Here is a 23,674-nt window from a genome sequence, read left to right as displayed (position 1 = left end):
TGCTGAACCATATTTGCTGATAATCTTGCTGAGTATCCTTGTTATATTCTTTTTAATACAGTATAATCTCTGTAAGACTAATAACTTGGAATAACTTTGTTTTGGTCAATATCTGAAATGAAAATTATGTCATTAGCTGTGAGTTGTCTCCCAAGACAAAAATGCACCCAATTATGACTTGAAACCAAGAAACAATTTGCAATATTCTCCTTCTTTTAATCTGTTACTGGATGACAATAATGAAAAATTAGATATTACTTCTGAGTTCAAACTTCATTTTAACATTTAGGATATCTGCCTGATGCACATTTTATATGACTTCCAATTACAACAATCTGTGAAACATCTCCGTCTTCGAGGTCCCTCACAACATGCCTGTGGGACAGGAAAATGCAATTTTTGTGCAAATTCAAACAGAGCTATAGACTCAGTAATTTTCCCAGGGAAATATGTGATATATATAAAAAAAAGTCAATCCAGTTGTCTTTAATCCCAGAGTATGTCTCTAACGGATGAACCATCACCCTTGATCCTTGCTGAAAAGTCAAATGATACCTTAAAAAAATACATTAAAATTCACGATACTGTAGATCACAAAGATATTCCTTTGGGGTATGGCTTGTTTGAGAAGAAGTAAAAGAAATAAATTAGGCATTTAGTTAGTTACAAATTGCCCACAGTTCTACAGAGTTGTGAAAAAAACAAATCTGGAGTGCTGCATTGCACAACTTCATAATGCTGCCGTTAGATCTTCCCTTGTATTTACAGACTGGTTTATTTTAAAACCTATTCAAGCATTGGAAAATTATAAATATGCAGCTCCACAGATCTGGAGGTCAGATTTCTGTGACTGTAATACATAGCTTCTGCTTATAAAGCTCTCCAATTTAGGGTCAAACTCTGCTTGCTTTACTCAGGTTTGATTTAGGAAGGAAATACACGTGAGTGAAGGAGCAGGTTTTGTCACAGTATTATATGGCTGCACAGTGCTGACACTGCTCCAAATAGAAACAAAAATATGCACTAAGGTACTAATCTAAGAGGGGCAGAATATGACAGCGTTTGGTAGCAACATTTCTGAGAGGTGTAACAGCGCTTGCATGGTTTCATAGGAAATATAACTGAATCCTGATATATGGCTGGTTTTCTCTCCTTACCAGTACTTCTGAAGGTTCATACCAATGCAGTTGAAGCCTCATTTTGACTCTTCTATTGATATTATAAATTTTAAATAAAGCAAGTCAACAGATACAAAAGCTGATATCAGCCTTAACCTCTTCAATTTTGCCTGTACGCCAGCATGCAGTATTTTGGACTATGCAAACCTCAAGTCCTACTGTTCGCTACACCAGTGTAAAGGAGCAGAAAGAAAAAATTTTAGCATGTAAACTCTCCTATCAAATCTGCCAGAGGGAGAGAGAACGGCCTGCCCCAAAGTCACATAACACCTTAACTCAATCATCATCCATTGATCCATGTGAACCACAGGCCTCTGATCTTATGGCTAATCTACCTTTAGCCTGTTGGTACTGAAGGAGTTGGTTGGGATACTGCAGGTCCCTCCAGCAATGGCCACCCTGTTGGGGTATTTATGAGAGAGAGACTGGATGGGACCAACAGCCATAGGTGTGCATCTCAGCTCATAATAATTAGAGGAATATTTCTGTCACCTTATGTATTCTTTTTTTGTTTGTAAAATACTGTTCCTGATCATAAATATAATTAACAATCACCCCTTTATTTTAAAGCAAGAGGAGAGTATGCCTGGGAAGCTGAAACATAGGCACCAGGGTATCAATGATCTGTAACTCTGTTGTGATGGGACAGTAGAGTTGCTCCTGGCATAGTCATTGACTTTTAAAGATTGTCTTTCCAGCAGTCATCAGAAGGAAGATAACCCCCCTGCCCCACCAAAAAACTGGAACACAAACAAGTCTTATTTGTCATTTAGTAATGCTACATTCTTGTAGGCCATGACTGAACATTTGAACAGCTAAGGTGGCACGACTTTGTCACTGGCACTGTTGCCAAAACAATTGTATGTCAAACCGTAAACCCAGGAAGGAATTTCTCCATAGCTGTGTGATGGTCTGACAAATCATAGCCAATGTCTCAAACATTCGTTAAAGAACTTTAGTGGAAGAAGACAGCCTCTGTAAAAGTGCTGGAGTTGTGTGAACAGGAAAATGCTGCTGGAGGAAAGGGCCCCACGGAGGGTGGGACCGCGCTTCTCCAAAGCCACGAACCCTTATCTTAAGTGACCATGAGAAGAAGCACAACTGTATGTGCCAGAAGGAAAGATCAGACAGTGGTCATGCCTGCAGGGAGGGAGAAGCAACTCCCCGATGACTCCCCAAGCCCACCGACCCATTTCCAGAGAATCCCGGGAACGTGAACTGCGCATGTCGAGACCTTGAACTCATTTCTGGACCACTCCTGAGCTCACACTGTTCTTGCTCAATGATGGCAAACCCCCACCTACAGGGGCGGACCCTTTAGGTGTAAAAGAAGGGAGGACGAGTTCTCGGAGCACCCTCCGGAACTGGATCCCCAGACTGGCTGGACCAATGCTAGACCCAGGACTGGTGAAATCCTTTTCTTCTCTCTTTCTTCCTCTCTCCTTCTCCCCCCGCTCCCCCCTCTCCCCCCCACAGTCCCTACACCTCATCCTTTTAAACAGAAACCATTGACCAAGTCTGGGACTAGGAGTGGATCCAGCCGCCCCAGGCTCCTCCTTGAGAAGGAGTCTAGAAAGCAAGGGGGTCAGTTCTAATCCTCGTGACTCAACGGGAGGGCTCTCCTTATTTTCTTCTCTGAATTGATCCCCAAATAAGTAAGGCTTACATATGGTTAGCACGTGTCGTACAGTTTACTGACATAGTTTCATGTTCCTTTTTCCATTTCTTTTTCTACACCTCCCTTCTCCTTTCAAACAGCGGCTTAATGATATGATGCAAGGTTCATATTGATAAGTTCACTTGTACTTGGGCAAGATTAGCTTGGTTGAATAAATGTTGATTGTTGTTGCACTCCCCTGGTGTCGTTTCACCTCAATTCTGACAAAGGAAATCCATGAATCTGAGTCTCTCCAACCTTGGGAGGCGACAAGCTGGAAATTGCATGTGGAAAAGCAAAGGCAAAATGAACTTTGCCTATCTCACACCCTTCTTCCCCAGATGCTAACCAAACGCAAAGACTTTGAGAAGGAAATGCTCTTAGATGTTCAGTATTTGCCTAGATCCATAAATGCCTTGTGCTAATTGAGAGTAAAATGTGTGGGGTTTAGATACTGTCTATCTAAGGTTCTTATATGTATAATCTACTCACTTTATTTTCATTATCATATAATCCCCTAAGAATTAATACCATAAATAGTGACGACAGAATGAAAAAATTGGAGAGAGGCTTGTGGTATCTCATGCCTTCAGTCTTGGGGCTTAAACAAGTCAGAGTGTCATGTGTCCCATCACAAAGAAGGCTTTCAGAGCTGAGAGGTCAGGTGAGAGCCTTGAACTTTGTGTGCAACAGTCTTGATGTCTGTCCAGACACAGATGGCCGGAGTGCTCGGAAGGTGTTATTCCAGGTAATGCAGTCCTGTGTCTATCCACTGTGGCTTTTAGCCAGGATTGTGAATTTTTTATCCTCTATTTCATTGTCCCACCCTCTATTCAGGGCTGTTCAGAGAAGCTGCATAATAAAACAAAGGAGTTGGTTTGACTCCAGCTGGTCCTGGTGCCTGTTGTCCAATGTGGGTTTGGTTTAGTTGTATGGACGAGACTTGGGACACAATGAGAGGGAAACTCTAAATAGCTCAGAGGCTTTTTAAGAGGTGAACATTTTATTTACTAGCCAATTGCTACTGCAAATAAAAATTTCAGTAACCAAGATAAGGTTAGTTATATCTTTCTGCTCGGAAATTTATAGCATGCTCCTTTGGCCTAAATTGATGGATTCTGAATGTTCTAATAAGCTTTGCTTCATTGAAAACCAACTCTGTAAAAGTAGCAACGTGTAAAAGCAAACCAACTCTTCTTATTTTCCCTGTATGTGTATTCAGAATCCTATCTCCAAACAACCTTAGAGAAAGTTTTCGTTGCTGGTTTTTTTCTTGTTAGTTCAACATAGCCAACAGTAAAGGCCTTGTTTACATTAAGCAAATGTGCAATGATGCAGCAAAATCAATTTAGTCACACTGATGCAAATCCCTCATACAGATGTAATGCCTATGTGCAAAGTAGGGCATTTCTGAATATACACAATATTAAAAATGAAAGGAGAGAGATTATATTCTTCCCAGCTGATTCCTTAATGTGATTCATACAGATGCCCCTGAAAGCCTAAGTTGAAAGAAAGGGACTTTCTGGTCAAAAATAAGGGTTCATTAAGAGTACCGTTGATCATGAAGGAATATCATGACCTTTAGATTGCAAGTTGCAGTAGCTTTACAGATAGATTAACACCCTTTACGCTTAAACTGAGCATATTTGACCTTAAAATCATTGGGAAAATAAATAAGTGATTGCATAACTCCATTTTACGGTTACTTTTCAGAACAGAAGTGAAAATGAATGTATTTTTGGTCCTGGCCTGTTCTTAGTAATTTAATGTGATCTGTTGTCAACAAGAGGGAAAATAAACCTCTGACACTCAGTAAGAATAAGAAGAGAACAAAATGTACCTTACTGTGGGTATTCAGCCAAAGATCTATGGGCAAAAAATGGCACAGCCTGTGAAGGCATTACTGAAAACCAGGCGGGGTCAGCAAGTGAGGTGACAGTAGGAATACCAGTAATGAGATAATGACCATTTTCTTTTGCAGTCTGCAGAGGTTTGTGGTTTTTTTTTTTTTTGTTTGTTTGTTTTGTTTTTTTGTTTTGTTTTTTTTTTTAGTTTTTGTTTTTTAATAAAAATGCTTCAGAAAATTGTGACTTTGGACTAAAAGTTATGATCATTTGGTAGATGTCGTTTGGATATCTTTTGGGAAAAAAAAGATTCCAAATACTTTATTTTGCAGTATAACATGTATTTGACATTGTAATAAATGAAAGACCAAAATCCAAACAAAATATTGTTATTGAAAACATAGTTTTTAATCAAATCCAGACTATGTCTCAAAAGCTTTTCTTTACAAAGTACTTTAAAATTGGGGAAACTTTTTCCTAATCTGAATGGAAGCACATTCTGAAACCTGGGAATTTTTTGTTAAATGAAATTTTGATTCTCCTTACAGCTGAAGACTCACACTAGGCAAGTGAAAAAAGATGTCACAAGGGACTTCCTTTCCATGTGCATTCACCTACTACCATCGCTACTGATGCTGAAAGCGACTGTTAAAGCAACATTTTTTTCCTCCCCCACCCTTCCTGAAAAAGTAGTTTAGAAAGTCCCTTTTCACGAATGAAGTCAGGGCAGAATCTCATCCTGGTGGGTTACAGTCTCCCAGTGGAGCCAGGTGACTTGAGAAACACTGTTCTGTTGGTCCAAATTCTCTTTGGATCTTCCCAGAAACATACATTAACATGAGTTTGCAATGCTTCATTTTTTCTAACAGCACTAATGCTAACAAGAACCAGAGTAGGAAACCCTCATCAGATAAAGAGACAGGGGCAAGAGAAGTGCTTAGGCAGGTAGGAGCTAAGCACTCAATTATTACTGAATTTCAAATCCACAGGCACTACAGCTATACCCCCTACCTTATAATTCCTGAGATTACTGAGATTTATCAACAGAAGCTGTGGCCCCCACTGGATAATTCCCGAGTTCCTTGAAATGAGTCTAATACCCAACAGGGTTACTTGTGCTGCTGCAGAAAGATATTTCTGGCCTTCTATGTGTCAGAAAAGAAACTGGATGTGACAGATTTGGAGCTGCCCTGTGATAATTTAGGAATATGGTCTGTTGGCCTGATTATTTGGATGAATGTCTGAATTTAACTCATCAGGGGCTGGCTTGCAACTGCACTCCTAAATTATTGCTGGGCTGGTCTGTAACTGCAACCCTGGGATGCCCCACTTCCATTGAGGCTGCACAGCCAGGGAGCATGGGGACTTGGAAGGGGGAAGAGATGCAGTTTTGAACCACAGCACCTCTGCACGGGCTGTCCTAGCATCCTGCTCATCCCTAGGAGAGATGTAGGTCTCCAAAGGTCCACTGGGGATTAGAGATGGGACCTGTAACTGTTTGATAAAACACTGCATTGTTAGAGGACATTAACTGGGATGTGTTCATGTTTAGCCATACTGATTCCATGTGTTTGTGGAATTTTCTGTGGAAGTGAAGGTTAACCCTAAAAAATACATTGTGGAAGAAAAAAGGTTTGTGAATACCACGGTCATTTTCAGCAGTTTTTATCTAATACTGGGCATTCAGAACTGGCATGTTGCCTCTCCCCTTAGGCAAGCCCCTTTTTCATGGAAAGGAACCTAATGGGATGACCCCAGGGTTAATTTACAAAAGCACAGTGACTTCTCTGAATGTGAAACTAATGCGAAGCTGCGCAGTGGTGGTGTTATTCCACAGTTTACAGTGGAGGCACGTTGGGTGGAGCACTGGAAACACTACAGGGCAGCTGGCCCACTCCAGGGTGTTGGACCCAGCCTCCTCTGTGGTGAGCTTCCAGCTGAGACCAAGCTGGTCAAGTGAATCTCTTCTCGATTGTGAAAGAAGAGTGCCAGTGGTTATTTGCCAGGTGCCGAAGAAATATTTGACTTGGGTAAATAGCATATATAATAGGACACAAAGAAGGTTTCTAAGAAACCATCCCTCAGTTTGGAAGAAAAGATTTCTCTGTGTGTGTGTATCTTGGGTGAGTGAAGTATAGAAAACAGAAAGTTGAAAATCCTAAGAAAATTACCTGAACCAGGTTCCCCTCACTCTCTCCTGTCTGAGGGGACAAGCAGGTAGTTTATTATAGCTTTATAGGTTCTTGATTGCAGAGTTCAAAAAGGCAGCCTACAGGCCTAAACCATATTCTACATTAGTTCCTAATTCAGCCTTCATAGCTAGGGAGGCACTATGTTAATTCACTGCTTATTCCAGCTGTTCTGGTACGTAAAGTTCTCCTTCTTCACTGTTGCTGGAAAGGTTAATATATTACATCTCCCTAACTGTGAATTTCTAATGGACTCATCTTGTCCCCCGTGAACATCTTTTATATTTTATGGATTTCACTCAACAGCAAAACTAACCATATATTAAGACATTCATTTGTCAAGAGAAGTCAGACTAGAAAATGCTGTATATTCTGGGGCAGATCCTCCCAGTGACTGCTTCATGTTGCTGGTAGTGGAGTCTGGCTGAAAAGCTACCATATCCACCTCTTGGATGACCACAGTGGCAAAAGCATTTTTTAATGATACAGATGGAGCGCTGAGTCTCCTCTACCACTTCCTTCAATGTTGCCACATAAAGGACAAAACTGAGCTGTCCAGATCACACTGCAAGCCCCATGGCTTTATTTTGGTCTATGAAAAGACTTTGGAAAGAGACTGTTTAGTGTCATATGGCTGTCTGAGGAGGAGGAAATGTACATGCCGATGTTTAGAGATAATCTGGGAAGGGTTGCGTTTTGTAAGGCCGAGTGACTGACTACTAGAAAATCTAGAAATACAGGGAGGAGACAAACTGAACCAGAGACAAAAGGAAGAAATCAGAGCCAGCAAGTAAATTCTGAGTGCAAGGAACTCCTAGTTACCAGCCCTCCACTGAGAAGATCTGCTGGGTAGTCAGCAGCCATTTCCTTCTGCAGCTGAAGTTTCTGAATGGTAACTTTTTGTGGAGTATGTTGCAGGAATCTAGATTACAAATGGCAAAAGTCTTGGTTACAAATGGCAAAAGTCTAGGTTGTGGTCACAAAGTGTATATCTAAACAGAAGGCAAAATGCTGGAGGAATACTGGTTCTGGAGTTTGCTTTAATTGGGATGTCCAGAAGAAGCAGAGGACTTAATGAAACTCACATATTATGGACAGAAGCAACAAGTAGCATAGCAAGCTCTTAAGCTCTTCTGTGAGCATGGAAGAGGGAGGAGAGATGAAGTAATCATCTCAGCTGCTGGTTGTTTCCTGCAGCTAGTCAACATTATTTCCATGCTTTCTAAGCTGACTCTATCAGCTTGTCACCATCTTCATTTTTTCTCCATTGGTTTGTCTCATCCCAGTGAAACACTGGAGGACCCAACAAGTCATAGCCTGTTTCTGACAGAAAATAGACAAAACCAGCAGCTGTTTTCAGACTGAAGACAGTACAGCACATATTGCCCTGTGGTGGGTTTGTCTACACCTTTTACAAGCAACCCCAAGCCAGCTCTGCCTTGGTTCCCTGTTGGCAAAATGCAGTGTAGCTCTGGTCCAAAAGCAGTGCACCTAGGTGAGTATAATGGGGTGCAGCATCTTTCATCGATTTTTTCCACATTTTGTCTGAGGGATGCAGTTACACTTAAAAGCTTTTTCATTCACTCTCATCTTCTCATACTGCATGGCTGGGATGGTTATTTCTGTTCCTCCCTAACGCTTTTTGCTCCTGTCCTGAGTACTCCTAATCTGATGCCACCGGATGAGAGCAGGGCTCTACATTCAAATGCAAATCATACAAGTTCAAACATTTATTTTAAATCAGATGTTGTTCAGATGCCATGCGACTACAGATTTTACAGCACAGTTTGTGTGAGCTTTGCAAACATTTCAAGCAAACAAACTTCGCAGAAACATAATCGTATCATTTTACTAATCTCTGGGATACTGGCTCATGGGGATCATCATTTCCAACAAAGTGTCTGCTCAGATCCTTTGCAGAGTGATCTTTGTACCGTTTGATAATATCTCTATTTTCGTGTGTTGACACCTATTGGAGAAAGAGTTTATACTAGTTACAGAAACCATCTAGTTTGACTATCTTATGACTTGCTATCATCCCCCACAAATATATTATTAATTGACTTTCCAATCATGTTTGCTATTAAAACTAATCAAACATAATTCAGTTATTGCCTGCTTCCCAACAGACCCATTCTAATGGCATTTTTGATACTTTTTCACCATCCGGAACCTGTACCATCATCCTTAGCTTTAATTCCCAAACCATTTCATCATTAGCACTTACACGCTGTTAGCGTGTTAGCTCCCGGCACAAGGAATTGTTAGAACATCATCGTAGGGTGTTGGATGGCGAAGCTGTTGTGTGTGTGATCAGAGAAAGAGGATGACAGGGCTCTACCCTACCACTTGTTGGGTCTCAGCAAAGGGAGAGAGGCAGCTGGACTGGGAGGCAGAAGGTGTGCTTCAGGTGACATTTTTCCCCTATGCATGGCAGGTCAAGGGTTGAGAAGATATGGTTTGTCCCCTCTCTTGATCTTCTTAAGCAGGGAATGACATTTCTCTCTTAACAGTTCCTCATTGTAAAGCCAAATCTGCTTTTTTTTTACCCCCTGAAACAACCTGTAGTATTGTTCTCCTGTTATCATGGTAAATTATGGATGTGAGACATGCTGAATCATGACAATGCTCCTGTAGGCAGTTGTTCTATGTGCTGAAGAAATTTTGTCATGCTCCTATTTATTACGGGTCCGATGTTAGGGTCTTGATGGGATTGCCAAGGAAGCAGGATGTGCACTGGCCGCTCTGGGATTTTAAGCGCAGTCATCTAGAATATTCTGAGGAGCCTGGATCAGTTTACAATAGACCTGTGACCAATGCATAAGCAGCGTTTCACCTCTGCACACGTACTTAAGTTAAAGCATTTGATTCAATAAAATGTCACATCCAAGCCAGAACTGTACTTTTCCATCGTACTTTTTTAATTTTACTGATTGCCAGTTAGGTTCCGTCAGGTGACGCGCCCGCGCGTGGCAGCGTAGACGCGATCTGCCGATCCGAACGCGGGCCAAAATTTACAGACACCCACGCTTAGAGCGGGGGAGCAGGGCCGCCTCCCTAACGACCTCTCAAAGGGGCGAAGGCCTCACAGCCTGCCAGCGCCAGGCTGCCCACGCGCCGCTGCCACGGCCCGGGCCTTCCACCCAGACGAGAGGGCGGCCATTTGGGCAGGGGCTGAGAGGACCACGGCCTCCAGCGGGGCCCGTAGGAAGCCTTCAACGCAGCGCGTGCGGCCTGGCGGGGCGCCGGGCCCCGGGGAGGCGGCGGGGCTGCGCCGCCGGGCGATCGCCGCCACAGAGCGGCCGGCGGCGGCGGGAAGAGCCCCGCCCACCGCCTGGGGAGAAGGCGGGGCCTCTCGGGGGCGGGGCCCCGCGGGGCGGGGCTTCCTCCGGCCGTCGGGCCGGTTCCTGTGGGGGCGGGGCGGGAGAAGCGCTCGCCGCACGTAGGCGGGGGGCGTGGCCCCGGAGGGGGAGTGGCGCGGCGGGGCGGGGCAGCGGGGCCGAGGCGGCGGGCGCGGCGGGCGCGGCGGGGGGAGGGGAGGGGCGGGGCCCGGCGTGGCGAGGGGCGGGGCCGCGGGCGGCCGTTGGCCGTGTCGCGCGGCGGGGCAGCCTCCTCCCGGGGCAGGCACACAAACACCGCGGCCCGCGCGGGGCGGGGGTCGGCGCGGCGGCGGCGGCGCGGGCGGGAAGCGGCGGGGGCAGCGGGGCCGCCCCGCCTCCCTTCGGCGCTCCGGCGGCGGCCGGCGCAGGACAATGGAAGAGGCGGCAGCGGCGGTAGTAGCGGCGGCGGCGGCAGCGGCGGCGGCGGCGGGGGGGCCCTGCCCGGCGGATCGAACGGGGGCGGCGGCGCTGAGCGGGGAGAACGAGGCCGAGAGCCGGCAGGGCCCGGCGGAGCGCGGCGGGGAGGTGGCCCCGCTCAACCTGTTGGACACTTGCGGCGTGTGCGGGCAGCCCATCCAGAGCCGGCGGCCCAAGCTGCTGCCCTGCCTCCACTCGGTCTGCCTCCGCTGCCTGCCGCAGCCCGACCGCTACCTCATGCTGCCCCCCGCCATCCCCTCCTCGGCCGCCGGCACCCCGAAGGAGCTGCAGCCGCCGGCGCCCCCCTCCTCGCCCGTCTCTTCGCCGGCCTCACCCCTGCACTGCACGCCCGGTAAGTGGCCCTTCTGCCGACCACCCCTTCCCTCCCTCCGCCTGGCCCGCGGCCCCCGGGGCTGGGGGTGCAGTCCCCTCCGCTCTCCGAGGCCCGTGTGTCGCGACAGACGTGGGGGGCGGGGAGCTGTCGCGAGGGGAACTTGGGAAGCACCGGGTGCCGCGGGCGGGGTGCAGGTGCCCGGCCAAGAGGCTGCCGGGGGCACGGACCTGTAGGGGCGGTCGCTGCTCGCCAGCGCCGGGGCTGCCGGCGGGATTGTGTTTGGTTTTGGTTTTTTTATTATTATTATTATTTTTAAATTTATTTTTTTTTAAATTTCCCACCTCGGAAGGGAAGGCAGTAATTTTACTTTCCCAGGACCTCTCTGTGCCGATGGAGAGGAGCGGCGGGAGTCGTCCCCCTCCTCCCCGCCGCCGGGCCGGGAGGTGTGGGCTGCGGGGCCGGACCCGCCTCGGGGGCCGCGGCCGGCCCGGGCAGCTTCCCTCGGTGGGCGCCGGGGCGGGGGGTTTGCGCCCAGAAGGGCGTGCTTTTGCCTCTTGCCGGCGGGAAACCTTAATACGGAGTGATAGGAAGGCAGAAAAAGGTAGCGAGAAAAGACGACTTTTTTTTGGAGTAATGTTTGTAGGCTGGCAGCCCGGCGCTCACCTGGAGGGAAGCCCCGCAGGTGTCATCATTTCAGCCGGGCAGGGTGCGAGCACCCGGGCGGTAACAAGTGCGGACAGGCAATAATAACACTTGTCCACGTGATAGGCAGCCTGGATGGATCTGGTAATGCATTGATGGAAAACTTACTTGTGTAATTGTCGGGCTGAAGGGAGAATGCCACGAGGAAGTTCTGGTAAGCTCATGTACTGACATAGTAGCTTATGTCAACGTGTTTAAAAAATGCATCTTGCTGCAGAAGATGGGGAACAAACTCCTGTGATCTGAAAGTGCTTTCCTAATGTTTTTTCTTTTTTCCCGGCCCTCTTAGGTCTAGAGGGTCACTTAATTTTATTAAAGGCAACTTTGTCTTAGAAAAAGGTGCAAACAAGCATCCTCTAGTGGAAATGGGTAAAGATCCTGGAGAAGCTTGAATACAAAAGAGGACGTGATGGAAACTGAGCCTCTCTATAGGTGTTAGTGGAGGTTGTGCTTATTGGGATGTGTAGTGGGGGCTCAAGTGGAAAGTTGTACACGAACTCCAGATTGGCCGTTCTTAAGCAAGTATGGGCCATTGTCCTTTAAGCGCATTCAGGAAACCGTTACCATGCTGCCAGCGGTTCTGACCAGAAAGATTGCAACTTGAATATGCAAAATGTTTGCAGCAACTCATATTGGAACTTGTAGTGGAACACCCTCATGAGAGAAAGGAATATTTGCGACAATTGGAGAGACAGCCTTGCTTCAGAATATCTGAGGAAGTCCTGAGTGTGTTATTAACAGGATATGCTGAGCCTCTTCATCTACATGGATGTCTGTGTTAGTGTATTCATTCGGTCTTTAATTTTAGCATGTAATTGGTGTAGTAGTCAGACTGCCTAGTCAGAAGTTCCAGAATGGGAAAATCAGTGAGACCCAAAGCCAGTATATTTAAGCTTGGTTGATCCAGGACCTGTTATTGCTCATACGTCTTATGAGTAGAACCGTGAAGTTCTGCATGGGAGGAACAGAAAAAGCACACACTTTGGTGTATGATGAGGTATTTCAAGATGAGATACTTGGAAACGAGAAAGAGGGCAGAGACACAGCTCGCTCAGGGGTTGCAACATAGGCTGAGAGACAATATAATCATCATCTTATGAGTTTTGAGGTCATGAACAGCATAGCTTAATTCCCAGATGTTCTATTTAAACATAGCAGAAGAAGGGGTCTGTAGTTGAGTAAGAAGTGAGATGCATCTTAAGAATGAAAAGATGAGTGCTATTCGAACATCTGCTTGGGTGGACAAATGATAAATGAAATAATGAATCGTAGCAACAGCAAATGTGTAGCTCTGTTCCCTCCTTTTGACTATGTCAGTTGGTTCTGTATGAATGAATGATACAGCATATATTCCTCCTTGTTCTACAAATTTACACACATACTATTTTTTGGTGACGTTATTTTTACCCTGTCGACTTTTCTTTCAAGTTATTCTCATGCTTCCACACTACCATTCATTGTCCAATAGGAAGAAGAAACTTGTACAGAACTCACACTCTCTTTGATGCATTCTTTACATCTTTCCTTGTCGTGGTTTTGGCCGAGTGAAAATGACAATGTCTGTACACTAGCTACCTAAGACCTAACTTGATGATGTGCATTGGCTGCTTTCTGTTTTCCAACTGATATAAAAAAAAAAAAGTTGTAAACTTAAGTTAGGATTGAAAAAAAAATAGTGTCAGTGTCTAAAGCTGATTAGCTTGAGGAAAAATGTTATGGTTGGAGGAGTTCTTAAATTCTCGGAAGATGGGAGGAAGGACAAAAAAGTGCAAATCTGTCACCTCTTCTGGTAATATGTTGTGCAAAATGTTTGAGGAGTGACCTGAAGAAATAAACCGAAGAGTATAAGCTTAGAAAGTTGGATGGTAAATGCCTCTCATGATGTACACTGAGATTATCATGAGTAAACCGAAGAAATAAACAGCAAGGAAGCTATCTGTGCTGGAAGGAATGTCCTAGGTAAGGAACACAATAGAAGTACAAACTATGAAAAGCTCCTGAAAGATAAGCAGACTTACTGCTTACGCACGTGTGCTGGAGCGCTAAGATGTTGCACAAAAAGAAACCCAAAGAAAGATGGGTAGAAGGGAGTCTGTCCTGAACAAAGGAGAGGATGTGATTTGAAAAGTGCTTCGCTGAGCCAGCCTTGAGATGGAATGTTGTGCTAATATCCAAAGTAGTTGAGAAACAGGTACTTAAAGAGGAACCGAGTTTCAAGTATAATCTGGATGCGCTTTTTGTCTGCAGTAAACTGTTACCAAGCGGAAACAGTCCTTCACTTTTCTAGAATAACGCGTACCTTCAACTTCCAACATGTAGACAAGTTTACTTGGGAGAATGTTGGCTCTCTTTCTGTAACGATACTAACAGCTAACAAAGGAGTGCTGTGAAAAAAATTTTCAAACTCAAGGATCTAGAGTGAATTAAGAATTCTAGTGTTGCTCACTTGAATACGAGGTTCAGCATGGATAATGGCGAAGACAAGTGTCAAGACATGCAGAGGAGTTTCCTGTGGTGGATGTTAATCAGTATTCCTCCTGCAAAGGTAGGCTGGTGGCAAGGCCAATTAGCATGGATATACTCTATATTGCTACATGCTTTCAGTTTTAAAATAAAAATTTCTGTAGAAAAGAAAACCTGTGGTTTCTGATCTCTGTACCGTTGCTGAAGTTTATGGTGTTGCAGAATCATCTGTGTGTCAAACTTCAATGGTCTCGGCACTGGAGAACTCACTGCTTGTTTTCTGAATGTCCAATGGCAGCTTATTTGATGTAGGTGATATTTTTGTTGTTGCATTGCCAAAAAATGGGTCGCCACACACAGAACGTTGCAAACTGTGGGCAATGCTGCAAGAGTGGGTCTGTAAATGTGATGCTAGCTTGTGAGCAAATGTCTACAGACACTGCTACTAATTATCTTGGTTAACTTAACCTGTGTTTTCTTTTTGTTTCTCAAAAGGCCATTCTTCACTATTTGCGCCAGTTATAACTGGTGCATACAAGAAGGCTGTTATTAGAAATCTGCCATTTGCCCAAATTTTGTGCTGGGTGGTGCTTCAATAACTAGTTGAGTAGTAGTCTGTACTTTAATTAAAGGACAGCATTGGTAATGTGGGGAATTATCTGGACATGATAGTACTCTTGTGGAATTTTTAAATGTGAAAGAGGTACATGAAAACTGCGAAGTTATAGATTGAGAGTCTCTTCCTTTTCAGAACTATTTAAGTTGCAAACATCCTTGTTTGTTCTTTATCATCAATCTGTGCATGATATAGATTGGGAACTGGTGTGGGGAAAAACTTGTGAATGGAAATGCATAGCAAAGTTTATGCAGGTATCATGATTAAATCTTACTAGTGTCAATACCAAAAGTAGAGGGAATTTTTTTTTTTCTGTTTTATCTGTAGACAGACCTACTAGCAAACAAATCCGTATGAAGTTGTTAAAAGCATGTAACGTTTGGACACTCCCAGGATATAAATTCTTGGGGAGTGTCCAGACTAACAACTCAAATACGTTCGATACTTGCTGTTAATTAAGGAATAAATACTTCAGAGTTACTAAACAAGGATTTCAGTGGTGTTCATGTTTCATATTTCAGCTTATTAATGCCCAGAAATATTTGTTTACCAACACAATTTTGGAGGTATGTAAGGCATGGAATGAAGACCTAACCCTTGATATCCCCTCATCTATGCAGATGGCATCTGCTATTTTATTATGTCCCACAGTCAGCCCTTATCCAGATAGCTTTAAACTCTTTCAGACTAATCTTATCTTGATATCTGGACTTTCCCATGTCATCACTTCATTTGACCTTGAAAATATGGCTTTTGAAATTAACTTAAATTTTCTTATTTCTCTGTATGTAACATGTTCTTTCCCACTTTCAGTTTGATAATGATTAGGAACCTTATTAGTTTGTTTGAAGGATATAATAGCTTCATTTGAGCTTTCTTATGGTGAAGATGAATTTTTCTTCCAGGTGTTGGTAGTCTAAGAAGACTTAAGATTTTTTTTAAATCTGCCTCCTACGTATGATTATTTCCCTTTCATCTTCCATATTGCCACTTGCTTAAAGTGAGTTCTCTCCATCTCTGCCGTTACAAAGAGTCCGTGTTTTATTTGTGTGGGTATATACTCACACTTGCACATACATAGTTGCACCTATGCATCCTTTCACAAGTCTTATTCTGGTGTGGTGCCATCAAGAACTGAATTGTTTAACCTGTAGCAAACTTAAGATTTAGGACTGCTGATATTTGAAAATAATATACATTATAGGAATATGTATAGGAAAGATATGCCTAGTTTATGTACTGTTTTTGATTTGTGCTCACTTTGAATTGAAAACTCCTGAAGCCCCAGCGATTGCATGTGTGGAAAGCATTTAGCATTGTTACAGGTGAAATATAATGTTATTGTTTTGATAGCCTGTAATGGACAAACCTCTTGGCTAAAAAGTAATCAAACTAGTGAAAACTTAAAATATTAATGAGTGAACTATCTAGAGAAGGTTCTTATTTTTCTAATTACAGTGCCCTTCTCCTAGAAAAAGGTATGCTCTCAATATATGTGATGGGATATGATATTAATTGTACAGGTGTAATTTAAAGTAGAGGATATATTTGCCAAAAATTCCTGCATTCTTTTCTACCAGGAATTCCACAAAAATCTGGAGACATACCTATGCAGCCTTTATTAAGGTGGACAACTACATGATGCTGAAAGAAGCTTTAAATCATGCTTGCTCCAATATATGATTAATATAAGCATATAATATATGTTTATTATCTTATGTATGTCTACAGAACAGTATTTTGAGGGTAGGTTAGATCCTGTATTGGGTTTGTGTGGCAGGGTTTTGGTAGCGGGGAGGGCCCGCAGGGGTGTCTCCTGTGAGAAGCTGCTGGAAGCTTCCCCGGCTCCAAGCTGGACCCGCCTCTGGCCCACGCCGAGCCCCTCAGCGACGGCGGTAGCGCCTCCGGGAGAACAGGTTTAAGATTTCAGAAGGGGAACCTGCAGCGGAGTTTGGGAAGTGGAATGTGAGAGGAACCCCTCCGCACACACCGAGGTCAGCGAAGAAGGAGGGGAGGAGGTGTGCCGGAGGAGGTTTTGATGCCCCCGCAGCCCGCGGTGAGGCGGCAGGCTGTCCCCCCCAGCCCACGGAGGGGAGCGGGGGAGCAGATGCCCACCTGCAGCCCGAGGAGAGAGGAGCCCACGCCGGAGCAGGGGGTGGGTGCCCCCCAAGATGGCCGCCGCTCCACGGGGAAGCCCGTGCTGGAGCAGTCTGTGACTGAAGGACTGCAGCCTGCGGAAAAGACCCACGCTGGAGCAGTTCGTGAAGAACTGCAGCCATGGGAAGGAGAAGAGTTTGTGGAGGACTGTCTCCTGTGGGAGGGACCCCACGGTGGAGCAGGAGACGAGTGAGGAGTCCTGCCCCTGAGGAGGAGGAGCAGCAGAGACAACGTGTGAGGAACTGACCCCAACCGCCATTCCCCGTCCCCCTGCGCCGCTGAGGGGAGGAGGGAGAGAGAACCGGGAGTGGAGTTGCGCCGGGAAGGAGGGAGGGTGGGGGGAAGGTGTTTTAAGATTTGGGTTTATTTCTCACTATCCTTGTTTTGATTTGATTTGTAGTAAATTAAACTGATTTTGTTTTTTCCCCAAGTTCAGTCTGTTTTTTGCCCATGACCATAAGTGGTGAGTGATCCTTCCCTGTCCTTGTCTTGACCCATGAGTGCTGCTTTATATTTTTCTCTTCCTCATCCTACTGGGGCTGGGGGGGCAGGAGTGAGTGAGTGGCTTCGCGGTGCTTTGTTACCAGCTGAGCTTAAACCACAGCAGATGCATTGACATTCTTGCTTCTTTCACCAGTAGAAAGTGGGAGATTGAAAAGCTGAAGCCATCAGAAACATCAGATGAATGTTAAAACAACCACAGTGATATAGCCAGCTTCATTTGAATTAGAAGCCTTTTAGAAGTTAGGCTGTAGAAGTTATCAATAGCTGAACTGTTGTGTGAAACTTTTTTTTTTTTTAAGCAAAGATTTAAATCCTTGGAGGCCAGCCTAGCTCTGTTCTGATATAAAATAATCTTATAATCTCTGGTAAGCAATTAGGACTTTCAATAACAGAAAGGTATCCTAGATCATAAGGTAACAGGAGAGGAAATATATACTAATGTATTAAAAATTCTCAGATGTGTATCTAGTTGAAAGTCCATTGGGTTGTTTTAATGCATATGATAGAGATACCTTTTAAGAAAATGACTTGCCTGAAGAGCAAGGGAAAATAATGGTGCATATATTCATTAAGAGGCAAGTCGAGGAAGGAGTGTGCTCTTTGTGGGCTAGCTCATTTGTAGCAGAAATGTACTGAAGAGCTAGTAGGCCATGCAGCAAGTTTTTAGGTTGGCCTGCTGGCTTACCCGAGTACTACGAAGTAGCCATGTTCACTCAACTGCACTCAGTTTGTTCAATTTAAGAAAGGAATTTTGTTGCAACTCTTGATTCTGAATGTGGTGTTGTTAAAGAAGCTGGTCTTTTGTACAAGAAAAGCTTTATGCCAGGGTTGTGTGAGTTTGTGTTAAGATGCTGTAGGTGGAATTTCCATATTATTTAGTGGAATTTCCCAGTAACAGTAAGCTTTTGAAGCTGGTATTTTGCCTATTATATCTAATCTAAGAACAAGACAGGGGAAAACCAAAAAGAATTTAAAGTGAATTTTAATGTGACTGTATTTCAATATGAATAACTGACTGTTTATGAAAAACCTGTTATTTCTGAAATTGGAAATTTAGACTTTTAAAAAAGATTTTTACAATAAGAGGAAATACTTCAATATAGTAGTTTTCACTGATTTCCTAACAATAATATGCTGGTCAGGCAGGGTTGTTCAGGTGAATATGGCCCTGTAGCTTGCATTGTGGACTTAGGCAGATGATCTGGCTGAATTGTGAATAGTGGCAAAATCTCCTACTGGGCTTACTATCTCTTATTTAACTTCTATCTGCTATAACAGTTTAATGATGCATTCTTTTTTCTTTGGCTAATTTAAAAGTCACAGAAAAATTGTTTTCATAGAAAAATTCCAGTGATGCTGTTAAAATTTACCTCTGCAATTATGTAGCTATGGAGTCACTTACTATTTAAACTATGAACTTGCAGCTCAAATGTGCTTTGAAGATGTCAGAGTCATAGTTGAACTGACTAAATACCTACTTTTTTTTTTCTCTAGTGGCCAGGGAGAATGTATAAAAACATAAATGTTTACCATCAAAGAAAGCATGAAACAGTTGTGTGAATAACTAAGAAAATTACACCATTCTTAACAAGAAAGAGTCTTGTAAAGTCAGGTATGAAACCGAAGGCAGAGCAAAAGAATGTTCCTAATTACTTGATACTGTCTGGCCAGTGCTTCAAGTAAATGCTTATTTGAAGCTTTTATGTGGGAGAAGATTGTGTATTACCTTGAATACATTGCTAACTTATGATAGAGGATTGATGTTAAACAAGCTTTCTAGTTATTTTTGAAGTTTATCAGCAGGCTATGGGAAAAAGGAAGACAGTAAGCAAGGCTCAGCTGTTTGAACTGCACTCATGGGTTTTGAGTGCCTTTGTTTCTAAAGTAGATTTGGGTCACGGGCACATCCTCATTTCAAAAAAGAAATCTGCAGCTCCAGTGCTAAACTCTCCGTAAGTGTGGGAGTGCATGGACAAGAGAACTGAGCCATTTGCTTTCTGACTGTAGAAAGATTCCTGCTTCTGATTAATAAGTAAGTTGCCACAGGCAACTTTAAAAAAAAAAAAAGTGGTGAGTTCCCCTTTCTACTGTAGTTCCTCAAGTGAATATAGTGCTATTTGAATAAAACAAGACCATAGCTGAAATACCCTTTGAACTAGAATGATTACCTAATTTGAAAAGTGACCGTATAATTTTCCAGTGAGCTGACACATTTGTCTGTACTGTACGTAGTAAAAAAGAAACAGGACTATTTTTACATAAATGTTGACTTGGAAAAGCACCATGTATTTTCTAGGATGTCTACTTGAGTTCAGAAAGCATGTAATAAATTTAAAAGTTCACTTAATCTGCTTCATTCATTTCTAGGCATCTGCTATAGAGTTACAACGTGGTTAAGGATGTGCAGAGTTGAAGTGTGTTGAACTAATGCTGTAAGCCAGCCTAACAGAAGTTCACGGTAGGCTTGGGCTGCTGCTGAACTTGCTGTGTCAGGATACTTGTAACAGTGATGCTGGTTAGGGGAGGGAACACTGGTAGCTGTGCAGGGAATGAGTAGGTGGGAAGAAAGAGAGGCAGAGAGCTGCAGCACTCTGCTGGGGCTGGAGAATAAGACATTTTAAAATGGGAGCAAGCTTCTAATTTTAAATGCACAGTATAGTGCTTTGACAAAACAGCCCGGCACCGATAGGCCTGTTACTAGAAATGAGTAGTATGCAAGACTAGCCTGAACAGCAAAAGTGTGAATTGAAACATACTTTTTTTTTTTTCCAACCTGGACTCTGCTTTAAAATGAGTAAACTACTTGCTAAAGTAATGTAGGAGTGTAAATTACATGCCTTTCTAGTCAGTTGGTTTAAAGAGAAGTGGAAGTAGCTTTGAATAATCTTTGCCTTTTGGAAAACTTCTGTGACTTGTAACTATTATTTCAATAGTTTTCAAGCAAAAGTTGAAATTCATGGCGTTCCCTAGCCTCAAAGGGATAAATTAGGGTAGTGAGCAACTGATCAGTCACAAGCTGAGATAAAGATAGTTTATTTAGCAGAAGCTTTGGTGAATGAATATAGAGCTGTGTAATGATACGCTGTTTCTGATAACAGGACCTCAGTAATGGGTAAATGTCCTGGGAACGTTGAAATCTTGGAGGTAGCATACTTCAGGGTTAGATTTAGCTCTTTTGAGTGTTTACAGCTTCCCAGTTCCAGTAGTACCTTTTGCTTGCTTGAGCAGCTCGTTTTCAGCCCTCAGTAGTTCTGTTCCTTACTTGCGTTTGTCTTGTTTGGGGGTCTTTCATCACACATTAGCAGCTATTGTTCTCAGTTGTTTTAGCCTAGGAATTGTTGAGCTTACCAACTACAGACTACTTGGCCTTCAGTTCTCTTCCCATTGCTGGTAGCAATTGGGGACTATGAGGGTATAACCTGCTGGCTAGCAAATCTTTCTTTGAAACTCCCAAAATAATTTAGAATACTTCAATTGTTTAATTTAATCATATGTTAAAGGAAATTGGTCTCCTTTGAGAAGCTCTACTTGAGTTTTCCTCAGTCCCTTCTTTATGCAAGAAACTCAAATGTGGATTCAGAACTCACGGTTTAAACCATGCCTGAGGAAGTATTATCTCAAAGTATAGATACATAGAATTCTTTCCTGGGATAAACATAGGTATAGCTTGCCTCCCATAGTCTACCTGAATGTGAGTCCAGAGATGCTAGCAGCCCTTTCTTCAAATATTACACTCCACGCTGTAAAATAGAATGGTTATTCCCTCCTTCATAGCAAAGACAGAGTCCAATGATGTGAAAGAGTGTTCAGAAGAGCCTGGGATGGAATGTATGGGGGGGCCTGTGGTCTTCCCACATCTTCTAGCAGTGAAGATTAAATAAAAAAAACTAGCAGTAGGGTCTTATTCTATATCATAAGAATGACCTGCCAGAATTGTTCTTACAGCTCGATAAATAAGTATTTGTTGTACACACTGTTGGGACTGGCACCATCAGTAAGATTCTGTGTATCTTGATGGACTAAGCAGGTTCAACTGCAGATTGGGAGACAGTCCTCTGTTGCCTTTTTATTCTTAGAAATGGCCTTGTAACTGGAACCAGATACAACTTGGAAGCAAAGCCACAGTTTATGGTAGCTCACATGTCTTCTAGATTATTATCACTGCTGTTTAAATTCAACTAGGCTAAAGATTGCTTCCCAAAATAATCATTCTAGAAGCTGTTTTGGCAAAATGAGGAAGACTTTATATATGGGCATCCAAAATGGGTTGAACTGACAGTACTCTTCCCTGCGTTCCACCCTTTGTGCAAGAGCTGAATGTAGTCTGGATTCTTTAAGAAGCTAAATGCTAATCTTGCATCCTTTTAAAATCCATTTAGTAGCAGTAGTATTGTATTGTGTTCCAATCTGATTGTATTTATCGTGTGGGTTTTCTTAAATTTTCCCTGCTTCCAGTTCCATTGGGATGAGATCAGATTTAATGAGGTTTTCTTTGGCTGCCTTTTGACTGATTTAAATTATTGAGAATATAGTATAGGTGCTATGAGCTGCAGGATGTCTGACTTCAAACCTTTGCCAGAATAGCTGTTGTTCTGCCTTAAAGTTGTGATTGTTTGTTTTTTCTTCTTCATTTGTCATTATGCCAGCCAAGCAGGTTAAGAACCACAATGCCATGGTTGAACCATTGTGAATGTTCCTTAAAAATAAATAGGAATAGAACTATAATCCTAGTTCATTCCCAAACTGGTAGTGGAGGCAAAGTGTAATGTTTTCAGAACTCTATTATCTGAACTAATATATGATCAATCCTTTCAGGCAGTATGGCACAAGAAGGTGGAAATAGATCAAGTGAATCTAAAGGACAGGTAAATGGCATTTATGAAGACCAGTTTTGGTAGAAGATTCATTTCCCTAAGCTTCTTTTTTAGTACAGAGAGTGTCATGCTGGGAAAGCACCTTTGAAGGAGCTCTTCACTGGTTTGGGGAAAATGGGGGAAACCGTAGGAAGATTAGATTTCTTCAGTGGATGTAGATGTTCACATCAGCCAACAGGGTCTAGTTCATGGTTCAGTTATCTGCTGCAGATTACAAGAGAGAATATCAGGAGATATGCAGTGGGAACACAAGTAGTATCACTGCTGCCTTTGTAACCTGCTGTTTTCTGAGAGCTGTAGGGTATTTTAAATCACTGTTGTTCTTACTTGATCAAACAGCACATCTCTTCAACCCAGAAGGAATACGTTTTATTAGTTACATTTGGTAATTTTCATATTAATGCATTATCAGAGTAGAAGGAACAATGCTGCTTCTTAATTAATGCTGGTTCTTGGATGCTTTATAGTCTGTGTGGATGTCACAATGCATATATTGCTCCAGCTTTGTATGTGGGAACTGGAAAAAGCTGGTCACCTTGCTTTTTAAACCCTTATGGCAGTGCTGTGGGATACTGGGCACATAACAGAGGAATATAAAGGCTTTTTATTCCTGTACGTGTATACCCAAAAGTGCAATGCTTGTACCTTGCACATAACTTGGAGGATATTCTCCTCTGTAATTACTGGGGTTAGAATACTGGAGGGATTCCTGCAATTGAACTGGATGGCCAATAGTGGATAAGAGTATTAGTGTAGTTACTGGGAAGAAGTGAATGTTTTTAAGGTGTGATTCATCTGACCAACTATAGACATCTGCTTTAAGGATGAGACAACTCATGACCTAACTATATTACCTAGCTCTGTATTGACTATTAAGGGAACTTCATGTAAATCAACACTTAGATGAATCCCACCCAAGGTATTAAAATTCGGCAACACTGCAAAGAAACTTTATCCACCTTTGAAGTGCAAAGTTTAACTTTATGGAGTCACTTTGGCATAGTAAATCAGTATTATTTCTGTGCTGCTGCTAAGAGTTACTTTTTCATAGATGCAAAAATTCTGCATGTGACAAGCTTTAGTATTAAACAGCTTTTGAGTATAACAGGTAGTCAGAATAGACTGGATTTGGGAATCTTGGGCTTGTTTTTCTCAAATAAATTAAATGGCTTGAATCTTTACTTTTTTATTCCAATAATAATGTCTTACAGAGCACTTAAACCTATCTAATGGAAACTGCAGGAAATAAGAAGTATCTTTATTTTTTTGGTTTTATTGACTACATTTACCAGAGTGCGAATTTTCACCAAATATTGTTTGTGCCTTTCATTGTCTCTGTCCTGCCAACAGCAAGCT

At 43.0% G+C, this 23,674-nt stretch overlaps 1 protein-coding gene across 2 annotated transcripts in view; it reads left to right on the top strand.

Annotated features, from left to right (window-relative positions):
- The first annotated feature begins 10,608 nt into the window (after positions 1-10,608).
- The window catches only part of TRIM24 (tripartite motif containing 24), a 67,381-nt gene continuing 54,315 nt past the window's right edge, over positions 10,609-23,674 (top strand). For both annotated transcript variants that reach the window (XM_030040683.2, XM_030040682.2), the window contains exon 1: positions 10,609-11,020. In XM_030040683.2, coding sequence (XP_029896543.1) covers positions 10,624-11,020 — 397 coding nt within the window. In that variant the 5' untranslated portion in view covers positions 10,609-10,623. The remainder of the gene's footprint in view (positions 11,021-23,674) is intronic.

This window comes from Aquila chrysaetos, chromosome 17 (assembly GCF_900496995.4).
Source record: "Aquila chrysaetos chrysaetos chromosome 17, bAquChr1.4, whole genome shotgun sequence".
NCBI classification, from domain to species: Eukaryota; Metazoa; Chordata; class Aves; order Accipitriformes; family Accipitridae; genus Aquila; species Aquila chrysaetos.
This window is presented reverse-complemented; position numbering and strand designations above follow the sequence as displayed.